The sequence below is a fragment of the Ptychodera flava genome, chromosome 15, assembly GCF_041260155.1.
Source record: "Ptychodera flava strain L36383 chromosome 15, AS_Pfla_20210202, whole genome shotgun sequence".
Lineage (NCBI taxonomy): Eukaryota > Metazoa > Hemichordata > Enteropneusta > Ptychoderidae > Ptychodera > Ptychodera flava.
Genome location: NC_091942.1, coordinates 8,687,649 through 8,700,892, shown reverse-complemented (window position 1 = coordinate 8,700,892; position 13,244 = coordinate 8,687,649). Strand labels below are relative to the sequence as shown.

The following is a 13,244-nucleotide window of genomic DNA, read 5'->3' as shown; positions in this document are numbered from 1 at the left end:
AGTATTAGTATCATCAATATATATATATATATATATATATATATATATATATATATATATATATATATATATATATATATATATATATAATATATATATATAAGTGTTCAAAAGAAAAACAGAATTTTGTACATTAAATGATGTCCTGGCCACAGGTTGCCATGATCATTTCATGGTGGAATATAATTCTCTGTACCACTGAAGGGACATCCTGCGCTATCCTGTTTTGCGATAGCGCCAGTCAACAATCCAGTAATTGGTCTGTGTAGGTATATCCTTTACCTATGTGACAGTTCACGCCTTCCCATCCACTTCTGCAATTACAGTAGTAGCCACCTCTGAGTTGTTCCGTGCACACGCCTTCGTTTTGACATGGTGACGAGTCACACTCATTCACGTCTGTTTAAGATACACAATGAACACGATGAAATGATCGTTTAGCCTTGACTATTCTTATATCCTCAAGCTGATGCTGTATTACTTTTAAATACTTCTATTGATCTTGCATTGAAATATTTGTTCATTTATTGGTTCACTATCAGCACTAGTATCAACAACATAATAATCATCAAAGCCAATGCAAGTCAAAGTTATTTTACCCTAGAATGTGCTTCATTTACAGATAATCACGCTTGAAGCTCTCGACCAAGCAGGGTGACCTTTGTATAATTTTAATTATTTGCGACTATTTTAGTTTCTATTAAATAATTTTGGTTACTATTGAATTCCATAGTGCGCTTCTGGCATTCACTGTCTGTGTGGTAATTTCTACTGTAGCAGTATCATTTGTGATACCTACTTTTTATTCGTGTAGAGAATGTCTTTTACACACCATATTACACGCTATATCGGAAGGTGGACCATTAAAATATCTGTTGGCTACCATTCCTATACAGAATATCGTAAATTCTAACCAATCAGAAGTATGCAAATTGAAGTTCAGGGACAGCTAATAAAGCCGATAAAGCTGTTTAGGGGTCGGGTGGCATGTGACAGTGCATTTTAGCTTATTCTTTAAGTTGGCATTATGTCAACCGGTAAGTAATTATTTTTGTTTTATTTTTAGTTTTAGACTCACTTTAACGGAAAGAAAAAACACTTATGTCTGTGAGAGCGCAGAGGGTTACTTTTGTTATAGGACGATGGCATAGAAAAGTTCCAAGGTGAGGACATGCTCTTGGGAAATATTATAGTGGAGACAGAAGGAGAGAACTTTGGGAGTGGTAGAGAAGCACTGAAAAAACTTTCCACACAGCTTTTGAAATTGGCTGGTAGGCTGCTCATGAATGTTTGTTTGTGAAATTACATACCTATCTCACAGTAATCGCCGATAAATCCAGGATTACATATGCAGCTTACTCCCGACGTTTCTTGGATACAAGTGCCATCATGAAAACATGGGAGGAGGGTGCAGAATACTGGCACTCCTATTAGATTATTTTTTATAATTGGAAGAAACAAGAAAATGATACGATGATGAATGTCATCTATATATTAGAAACTGTTTTCATTGTTGCAGTATCTATATTAAATTATGCTGAGCATGACTGTCCACAGAATTTCGTCTTGCCAGGGCTAGTGTTTGTACAGTGAAACGATATCCATTGCTAATCTGATTGGACCGTGAAATGTACCAAAGAATATGGTAAAGCCTGTTATGGGTTTATTATTAGTAATTCTTCTCTGTTACTGCAAATAATCAAATCAACCACTTTGGAAACAGCGTGATTGCTACATCTACTTGGAGGTTGGATTTGGGTAACATAAAATTATGTTGACTGGATCAAATATTATCTCTGAAATGTTATGAACACACATGGATGGTTTTAGTAGAAGTTAAGTAATGCTAATGTGTCATGCTTAGTGTAGGAGCACTGGTACATATACCATCTTCACAATGGGTTCCGGTCCAGCCTGGTTGACAGGTACAGGCACGACTTCCATCATTTAATACAGTGCACACACCCTCATTCTTGCACGGATTATCATAACAGATGTCTTTCAAAAAAAGGGGAAAAAATATATATTTTAAGGTATGGTTTACTTTTGAGAATGCATACAAAACTGACTGTGTAATACGATTTTTAAACTCATGATTTTGAATAAAGATTGGTATTATTGATATCAATATGCTGCAAAATCAGAAGACATCTTCCAATGTAGCTTGTTTGATCGATTTGATCGAATTCATCTATCAAAAAAGTATTACACTTTGCACAGAAACCTTATATGAATCTAATTGTCTGCAGTACATAGCCAAATTTAAAAAGTACTCAAGAGCACAAGTTCATGGGCTAATTATATATCAAATCATCGTAGTGTTTATGTTGAGATGAATTGTCCTCCATTAAACTCCTCTGTTCACCTTATTCTTATTATGCAAGCTATTTATATATCTCAAAATAAAGGGATCGAGACCATAGTCCATCAGAGAATTGTGACAGCATAATGTCCCTTTGATATAGACTTTGTCTGCATACATACCTATCTGCTGACAATTGATGCCTGTCCACATGTCTTCACACTTACAGATGTAGCTGTCAACCCTCTCCAGACATGTACCGCCATTCCTACACGGATTGCTGATACAGGGTTCATCCCCTTTGGGCATAAGGTTGATATAATGAATATTATCACATGCACAAGCCAAATTTTTCCTCACTGAATAGAAAATACAGGGATTTATACTCTGGTCGTTCCACGTCACGACAACCCGCATCTATGTCATCTATTTTAGTTGCATCGGAACTTTTTAGCGTCGATCTTCGATTCATCGTGATGTGCTCTTCAATATAAACAAACAACATGGCGGTCCGTATTTCTCACGCTATCAAAATTTGTCTAACGTGAAAATTTGAAAAAATCAATCATTCTTTTGGAGTCCGATAAAATGCATCCATTTAATAAATTATGAGCCCTTCTGAATTAGCTTTGTAACAATATTGCGGTTCGTATCCGTTATGACACCCACGCCTGAGCTTTTGACGCACAGAGTACCTACGTACTGTCGGCTGCGACTTGACAGTGTTCGCGATTTTTGTTCTCGAAATTTCTAGGCTTATGCTACCTTTGAAATCATGTATAACTTCGTGGTTGGTGCGTGTTGTGTGAGGCCATGTGGCATTTGCTCCGTACACAAAGATAAATGCCATCTTCTTAGCCTCGCTCAGGCGACTGACAATTAGAAATGATTGACAGCTCGCCCACGGAGTATTGACATTATTACAAAAGTAGTTCAGAAGATTTAAAGCGGAATTGTTGTGGTGGATTCCTATTAATTTGCAGATATATAATGAAATCTTGGCTTGTGCATGTAATAAGTATATTATTCCCTTATATTTTTCTTTGTTCGCAGCTCGGAAAATACTCGTAACTTAATGACTATGTCACCAATCGTCTCCGAATCGTGGTGACACAGTCATTACGCCACTCGTATTTTTCTTTGCCGAACGAGGAAAAACACAAGGGATAATATCTAAATATTTCTGGGCAAAACAGCAAATTTAGAAATAACCAGATGGTCTTACCAAACATGATGCAACTATTCTAAAAACTCTACATTTTGTGTCTTAGGAACACTCAATGGCATTATCTACACTTTATACTATGGTGAGCAAAGTCTTTTCAATGTTCAAACTCCCATGGCATCATTTGAAATAATATTTTGGTGTATTCTCTCTTTTGGAAAGACACCACATGCTCTCTATAAGAGTGGCTCAAAGTTTGGCAGATATTGAGGCTCTTAACTTTGGTAGCACACACATTTCAAAATATTGTGATATTGTGAGATATGCGTGCTAATCTTGAGAGAATTTTGTACTCTTATACAGAACGAACGAAGTATGACGCCTGAAAATGTATTTAGCGTTTGTTGGCAAAACTTTGCTTACCAATTTATAACTATTTAGGGTGTTGTATTAGTACTTTATAATGAACATTATGTTTGCATATACTTGTTATATCAAGTTTCAAAATTGTTATGATTGCCCATGCAAACCTTAACTAAGGCTTCATACTCAGAGAATCAGCATGCTAATAGACAAGACGACCTCAGAGACGGCAATAACTGCATTGCACCTTTTACAGAAGCAAAATTCAAAGAACTAAGAATACGGAAATAACGAAACACCATCCTTACATGGTATTGAGTTATCCATTAGTCTGATTCTGAAACCTCTTTCTGTCTTGTCGTAGTCACTCTTAAACTCAATCCACACTACGTTACTTGTGGATACAAAATTTGGTGGCGCGTTTGGGCCACTTTTAATGAAGATGGTGCTCCTTCCTGGATTGTTACCGTTTCCGCCGCTACTAGTATCATAGTGCAGTTCAGTGACAAAGTCCTCGAAAACAACTCGAATGCGCCGTCCCCATTGAATACTGACAATCCAGCGGCAGAATTCATTATTGCTGTAGTTTGCCGGGTACTTTGGAGTCTGAATATGGATAAATTCTCCGATTGGAATGGTCAGATTGACAACGCACCCAATTGCTGTGATCAGAGACAGGAGAACCCTATAATTTCACACTTAGGGCATTTTTTTCATTTGTGGGCAAGGTGTGGGCTTTGAAACATGAACTTTTGATGCAAAATACCTAACATTCAGCAAGAGCACCGATCAAAGCAACAAGATGACTTTTTTCATAGCCTCCATTTCTTCCTATCATAATTTTTCTTTTTGAGTTATATACCGCTCAAAGAGAAATGTCTCACGGATCTAATTTTCAAATTAAAGCTGGCTCTCGATATATGTTAAAAGAATAAATTAACAAATCACTAGATATAAAAAATGCCAAGCTCATGCATGTGAAGCCAGCTATGTTAATGTCTGAATTGTCTCTTCCAATTACTTTCAAATACTTATAACTGCCCGAAGAGCAGAACGGCTCCGAATAGATTTCTTGATTGTATGAACGACAAACTTGGACATAAAACACTGACAAGTGAGAAATACAACTTTGCATATTTACCTATTTCACACCTTTGACCAGTCCAAACTTCTGGACATCGACATGAGTAATATGTTACCCTGTTCAAGCAAGTTCCGCCATTCATACAAGGACTACTCAAACATGGATCAATTTCTGTTTTTTTGTGAGATGAAATGAAGGCGAAATAAAATTTGCACTGTCGACATAACAATTGATATGAACGAGAAAATTACATAACTGGTTCGGAAACTTCTGGTAAGAAGTAATAAAGAAGAATATATCCCTAAACACTATACTCATGCCACTGTCAAACCTAATCCATCTCTTTTTGAACCTCTTTTTAATTATCCTTTCTTTTCTATGATACTGGCAGATCTATGTCATGGGCAATCGGAGAGATGAGGTTGTAGAGCTGTTGGAATAGATAGTCATTGTGTCTGCTAATTTTATGCACAGTGGAACATAATTACAAAGTAAAAAAGATGTATGATGATTTGAAACGTGTAACAAATCACTTACAACGACATGACATATGCTATATGTCTCATTAATCATTAAGCGCTACATATGATAGCCACTTTAAGCTGTGTCAACTTGGTCATTTCTAAGACAATAAATTTCCGATGGAAATGATCTTATATTTAGAAGACCTGAATATCAATGTGAGGACTTGATTTCATATGTGAAGGGGTTACTTTGTAGCAGCAAATGACAAAACTTATCTCTGACTTCGGTTTTCTATTTTTGTAAAGTTTGATATCCACACTCACCAATTTGACAGAATTCTCCTGTGTACTCTAGAGTGCAGGTGCAAGTGGCATGTGTACAGAAGTTGTTGCAGGTTCCACCATTTTGACAAGGATTAATGGTACAAGCGTTAACAGCTAAAGGTTTAAAGAGAAAATAAAGTTGAGTTTTTTTGTTAGTCTGTTTGAGTTTGTTTGCTTCTGCCTCGACAATATTTTCATACAACATTTCCCCTGATCAAATTATGTTCAAGACTTTCTCATTCACATCCCTGTTTTGCAAAATTCTTAAAGGAAATTAGAACATGATAGGATCATGCATATTAAAGGTTTGTCAAATAACTTTGTCACTAATATTCCCTATTTATGTGGGTAGCAATGCACAAGTGATATGACATTATTATTATTGTCAGGTTTTAGTTCATTTATCAAGGTCATACAATTGGCCTTTCCATAACGTGGAATGTACTGACTTGTACTTGTACACTATCTATGTGATTTACACGACGCATGAACAGCTGTGTAACTCGTAAAATTACACCTAATCCTACGTTATGTCCTTGTATCTATTAAAAGCAGTTTCACCGATCTGCTAACATGAGACCACTAAATTCTACCCAAATTAGTAAAAACACCGTATTGTTCGCATAAGCATGAGCTAGTATTTGAAAATTCCATGTAAGGGTGGGGTGATTAAATACATTGGCCCCATTAAATAAGGTAACACATACATCGAAAGCCACGCATGGAAAATTTCATAATGTGAGAAAAATTGAAAATCATTTAAAATAATATTGCACCCCTGTCAACTCACCTATCTCACAACGTTGTCCAGTGTGACAATTATCACATGTGCATGTGAAGGTATTGACAACAGGACAGCCATTTTGACAGACACCATTATTCATACAAGGATCACTGGAACATGGGTTAGCCACTGTATAAATATATTCAAGCAGAAGCCAGATAAAAGCTGAACATACATGTATATTTCAGGAGCTACATTGCACAATCTACCAACAAAATTGACTTAGCCTGTTACGTGTATCAGCTTGAACTGATGCCATCTGTTATTGCGATCACCAACATTCAATTGTTAATCAAAATATAATTGGAAACCAATCTATTCACTTGTTCTTGTAATTTTCAAAATACAGAGAGAAATTGTGTGACCTTAGTCTTTGTATATGACATTGGTATCTAAAAGAGGGAAAGGTATTGTTATGTTAGAAAAAAATGGTGAAGTCAGTGATTTTCTTGAAAATAAATTTATTTAAAAAAAATAACACTAAACACTTAGTCAAAGGATAAAGTACAAACTGTAAAACTTAACAGACAACTTATCTCAGCTGGGACGGCACAAAGCTCCAGATTTGAGTCAGACAACTGATAAATGAGCAGTCCTTTGGCTTGCAGGCTTGGATTTGGTCAGTGTCCACAGTATAAATCCAGCGTGGCTATGAAGGTCTTGAAAAGTCTTGAAATTAACATTGTTGGGGTGATCTCAAAGTTTTGATGTAAACACGTAAGTGATCTGATCCAAATTTCTGACTGAAAAAATTGTACAGTCCCCTATTTATACTCAGTGATATAATCTAGTGAGATAAAGAACAATCTAGAGCTTTTATTGATACGCTAATTAATCTTCTAAAGTATCTTCATTTGTAGTAAACACGACTAGTTGAATTTCCAGAAAGCTCTACACATGACTAATTGAATTCAATGCCATGGGCGACATTGACTTTAAGGATGTTCTAGACTAATAAAACTGAGGTCATGAGTGTTATAAAATGACCTATATAACACACCCATCTTCAAATATATTTTTCAAAGAAAAATCTTTGTTTTTCATCAACTGACATTAAAGTGTGGGCAACAATAAACTTTTAATATGAGATAGATAATCTGTAATCAAATTGTCTCTGCCCTTGATATGTCGAATGTCAAAGTTAAACTCTTAACAGTCTCTGATTTTTGCCTTTTAATTTCTGCAGAAAAACAAAAGGGTCGTGATAAACCACCATTTACTGATTTGAAGAAGTAATATAAACTTCAAAATGATGTAAATATATTATCAATAATAAACGCATTTGTTCCATTGTAAGTTTTTTGGGGGATTTGTTAACTTTGCGTGAAAAGTAGCAAACAGGATGATCTGTCCCATGACTATCCTCATGCTATAAAACAGCACCAGCAGTCATATCACTAGCATATACAGCTTATTTGAATAGCAAACTGAAATCTGGTGCAGACAAGACTGGAGAACTTTAAAGTATTGCTTTAAGCATATCAAATACCCGTTGGCATTGTTTTCACCAAGCAAACTTTACTTTCTTTTTAAGTAAGTTAGTCAAAGGCTCTGTAATGGTGGACAAAATTTCCTGTAGTAACAGCCATATCACAAAAGCTCATCAGTTGTCTCTTGCAATTTTGTCTAGGAAAGCTTGAAATGGCACTGATTTCTGCATCAACAGGTTTTACCTCACCTTGTCATCCAGTACGTCCAGGTAAATCACCCTTGCCCAACCAAACTCAGGCTTTGCGAGGTCGACAGTCAACACTGCTTTGCTCAGTCTCTCAAAGAACTTCTGCACGAGTTTAATGTGTTCCTCGACATAAGCTTCGCATTCTTCTAATCCGAATATGACATCGTTAATCATCCGTTGGAATGTTGCAGGCGAGTTCTTCATTCGAAGTAGCATTTCCTTGTATTTGAACAATCCGTCGGGTGTAACAAAGGGGGATATTTAACGCACACGATCCGTCAGAGTGACTTGCCGGAATCCCTTTAGTAAATCAAGTTTTGTCACATACTTGGCTTTACACTCGATCGATGCAGTCATCAATCCCCGGGATTGGGAAAGTATCTTCTTTGTGAACATGTTTACTTTCCTGTAGTCAGTACACATGCAGTGGCTTTGGTCAAGTTTTGGCACAAGAATGCATGGTGAACTCTAGTTACTGTTACTAGGTTCAATACAGTCGTTGTCCAGCAGGTATTTGACTTCTTCCTGGAGATATTTTGCTTTCATTTGAGTCAGTCTTTATGGATGTTGTTTCATAGGCGTACTGTTGCCGAAATCAACATCCACTGGGCAAAATGCTTGATGTGCAACAGTATATACACATATACTGATTCTGTATATGTGTCAAATGCGTTATGTATACACATACGTATACTAATACAATACAAAACTACAGTGTACACTTCGTGTGCACAGATCTGCATTATGTATACACATGATCTGCATAGATATACGCTACGCATATCAACGTATTGGAATGTTCCATATACAAAGATATACGTTACTTATGCAATTAGTATTGTGTTCCCTATACGTCAATATATATATAAATATACTGAACGTATATCAAGCATTTTGTTCAGTGAACGTGATAAATGATGTCTGTCTTAGTTGGAACATCTTGGATTAAGTGTTCGTATTGGTGGATCCGTTCTTTCATCTGCTGTTGTTGTGGAGGCTGGAGGTGTGCCAACTTAGACTCAAGATTCTCCAGAGTTCTGAATTTTAGAGTTTGAACGATCCCAGCTTTGAAGTCAGTATCACTATTACTATCTTCAGAATATTTTGAACTGACTATACTGAAGGGTTATTCTTATCTAAACATTGCTTATGTGGCATAACTGTTTTTGTTTACGTCTCGCAGGTGTTATGAAGCTGTATTTTAAATCGATTAATTTCTTATCAGTGCGATAAGGACCAAAGTAATGAGTATGGAGTGGTTTGCCGGAATCCGGAAGAAGAACAAGAACCTTTTGAACAGGTTCAATCTTCTGTTTTGAGGCGTTTTATCGTATTTGACATTCATTAACTGCTGGGGTAACTCAAGGCCAATTCACATACATTGGAAAGTTTGCACGACATTCTGATACATATTACAAAAGATTCAGACAATCATTATTGTCTGATAGAAATGTCTCTGTCAAAAGCTTAAGTGGGCCATGAACTGTATATCCAAATACGAGCTCAAATGGGCTACAACCACCAGACCTTTTAATGGACCCTCTAAAGGCAAAGAGGAGAAAATGAATTCTTTTGTCCAACTGCTTCTCAGTGTAAAACAGTAGGTCCTAATCATAGTTTTCAAAATCTGATGAAATTGCTCAAGAGCACCCTGACTTTCTTAGTGATAGGCAGAGTAATCCATGACTTGTTGAAAAACTCCAGACATAAAGCTGGAGCCTTGATCGGACTGTACACATTGCGGTTGGTCAAATAAAGTTAAAACTTAGACTAAAGCTCTCACTATAGTTTTTGCCTTGACATTTCTCAGTGGTATGGCTTCTGGGTGCCATGTATATGTAGCTATTGTCGTCGACATAAACTCATTTCCTGATCTTGTTTTTGGTAGGGGCCCAACATAGTCAATGAATAGCCTACTAAATGGTTCTTTCGAAATGCAGGAACTGGCTGTAAAGGGGCCTTTGGAATGGCCTGCTTTGGTTTTCCTACCATTTGGCATATGACAAGTTTAACAGAAATGTGCTACATCCTGCCTGAGATTGGGTCAATTTCAGCAGGATATGACTTCGGAGCCACTATTTTGTTTTCCTGCCCAGGCATCATCAACCAGGACATCTTGAGGTCTCCATTTACGCATGAGAATATCAGACTTTGTATAATAACAAACAAGACTAACCGAAATTTTATCTTCTTCAATAAACCTGTCAAACAAAACATATCTGGGCCCTTGTTCTGTTGTACGTTTAGATATGATCTAAAAAGTGCCCAAACTTGGTCAGTAGATGTTTTACTGGAGGTTTCAAATCCACGAGAGATAGCACACTGATCCGCATCAAACACCTGACCGAGAAAGTTGTCATTTAAGTCAACATCTGTGACATCATTTTTGAGAATATTTTGATTCTCAGTAGTTTTCTTTGTAACAGCATATGCAGGATACAATAAGGAATTTCCTACTGAATTGGCTCTGGATCCCAATTTAAATTAGGGTTATTGGTCACAAGTGGCTTTTTAATGACCTTGTCCCAAGCAAGGTCTTTTTGTAGAAGAAGTTGAATCCCTTCAAAAGGCAAAGGCCCTATTACCTAGAGTCACAGATCCAGAAAGAAAATCCGAAGACAAATACATATTATGGAGAGGAACAGAATTGTAGTCACTACAAGCTACCCCTTTAATAAGAATTTTTTGAACCTGAAAATTACTTTTCAGAAAACGGCAGGGTATCTGCCAACAAAAGAGACTGGGAAGCAACGATATCTCTTAAAATTTGGCAGGGGCAGCGGAAGACGAATCTCTAGAAGTGATACTAAACCACCTGAATAAATGGTAGGAAAATACCCATAATGCTAATTTGAGAAAAATTGACCTTGAGCTCATATATTTTTGATAAGGGGGGTTCAACCTCAGCAAATATGTTGCACATCATAAGGAAACCGATAACGTTAAACGTAACCTGCAAAGAGAATGCTCCAAACCCATGCACTTGGTCCTGTGTCACTGATATGGGTATTTACACATAGATGAAGGCAATGGAACCTATCAACACTTCATAAGATGGCCACAGTGCCTGGTCATAGTTAACATCCTTTTCTTGGAAAGGGAACTAACCTGAAATGTTTAGTAATGTCAAAATTGTCTAAAGTGGAAAATATTCCTGTATGTCTAAGCTCTAAATGTTTCATTTCTAACTGCAGTTGATTCTCTTCTAATTTTCGTTCTCTTTCTTTTTCCTCTCTGTCATTCTCTCTTTGTCTTTCTTCCATTTCTACTTCTATCTTTTTGTCTTATTTCTATATGTAATTTTTCTGTTTTTAATGAACATTTCTTAAGCTCCACATCTACCTGCATTTTCTAATTTTTTTAGTTCTATGGTGGATTCAGTCATATAATCATTCAAGGTGGATTCCTAAAATTTGCCTAAACTAACTAAATGTTATATAATATTGTACTGAATTTCTTTCTTGCGCATAGATCTTTTACCTTCTTCTTTAAGGAAATTGGCCAGTGCAATTATTTTGTCTTTTCTAAAGGGAATCAAATGTGTCCTGATCAAGGTCCTTCATAAATTCGACTGGCTTAAATTCTGCCATTATGAAAATTCGCTGAGTTCACAATATACAATAGTCTGGTAAATGCTGGCAAAATGTTGTCAAATGACCCAAAATGTTTAGATCCCAGACGAGCCCCCAATCCCTTTCCTTTGGAAAAAATGGCGAAGTCAGTGTTCTTCTTGAAATTGAAATTGATTACAAAAAATAAAATAATCACTAAGTTAAGGGATAAAGTACAAACTGTAAAAGTTTACAGGCTATTTATCTCAGCTGGTAAAGTACAAAGCTTCAGAGTTGAGTCAGACAGATCGATAAATGAGCAGTCCTTTGGCTTGCAGGCGTTTGGTTGGTCAGTGCAAAGTCCACAATATAAGTCCAGCGTGACTTTGAGGTTCTTGAAAAGTCTTGAAATTAGCACTGTTTAGGTTGATCTAAAAGTCTTGAAGTGAACACATCAGTGATATGATCCGATCCCAAATGTCTGACTGAAAATCTGTGCCGTCCCCTATTCATACTCAATTATTGATTTTATTGTTATGCTAATTACTGTTCTAAAATTACGACCCAGTACAAGCAGCGTCCGATAACGTGCTGTTAATATACAAAGAAAATCTTGCCACTTTTAAGCTCGGTGTCGCTGACAGCGGAGCTAAACAAAAAGTAGCCATGTATTTGTTGGACAATGAATTTGCATAAAGTTTGTGCTAGGTACCAATGTACCAAATATCAAGGCAATCTGGCATGAGAATTGGGTTGTAGCGTTTCGACAAGGTTGGCCTTTTTACCGTATTTGAAGTTTTTTGATTTGAAGAAGTTTATATGTCCAGCCTGTGATGCATCAACAACATCAAATATTGAGACTGTAGCAAGCTACTGTGGGGTGACGCTCGGTGAAAAATATGTGCACCTTTGATGGCCATTGGTGGCTATACGGGATCATATCATGAAAATAATTAATGTGCACATGTATGAAATAGTTTAATTTCTTGTACGGTTTTAAATGAAATCGGTTAAGACATGTCTGCGTTATGGCTCCGGCCATAAAAATTATTACAAAATGGCATGCCAGGCGGCAATATTGGATTGTATCAAGAAACAAATTGATGAGCATTTGTATGACATAGGTAAAATGTCCTTGTACCAACTTTGAATAAAATCGATTAAGCCATGTCTGCGTTACGACTCTAAACATGAAGAAATCGTCACAAAATGGCCGCCGGGCTGCCAAATTTGATCTTATCATCAAACAAATCGACATGCATATCTATGACATAGGTCAATGTCCTTGTACTAACTTTCAAGGATATTGGGTGAAATATGTCTGAGTTACGGCTCCGGACATGAAAAAAATTGTAACAAAGTGGCCGCTATACGCCAATATTGGATAGTATCATGTACGAAATTGATGTGCATATGTATGCCAGAAGTCGATGTCCTTGTACCAACTTTGAATTATATTGGTTGATAAATGTTTTGATATAAAAACATCGTTACGGTAACAAAATGGCTTACAGGCGGCCCTGATGCAC

General features: G+C 36.6%; 1 protein-coding gene across 1 annotated transcript in view; it reads right to left on the bottom strand.

Moving 5' to 3' along the window:
- LOC139152237 (neurogenic locus notch homolog protein 1-like) overlaps nucleotides 1-13,244 on the bottom strand; it is a 191,826-nt gene that overhangs the window by 147,544 nt on the left and 31,038 nt on the right. The window contains exons 32-39 of the mRNA XM_070725378.1: nucleotides 6,493-6,615; nucleotides 5,703-5,816; nucleotides 4,972-5,085; nucleotides 4,139-4,492; nucleotides 2,485-2,601; nucleotides 1,888-1,998; nucleotides 1,311-1,427; nucleotides 283-399 (exon numbers count right to left, since the gene is read on the bottom strand). Of these exons, the coding sequence (XP_070581479.1) occupies nucleotides 283-399; nucleotides 1,311-1,427; nucleotides 1,888-1,998; nucleotides 2,485-2,601; nucleotides 4,139-4,492; nucleotides 4,972-5,085; nucleotides 5,703-5,816; nucleotides 6,493-6,615 (1,167 nt within the window). The remainder of the gene's footprint in view (nucleotides 1-282; nucleotides 400-1,310; nucleotides 1,428-1,887; nucleotides 1,999-2,484; nucleotides 2,602-4,138; nucleotides 4,493-4,971; nucleotides 5,086-5,702; nucleotides 5,817-6,492; nucleotides 6,616-13,244) is intronic.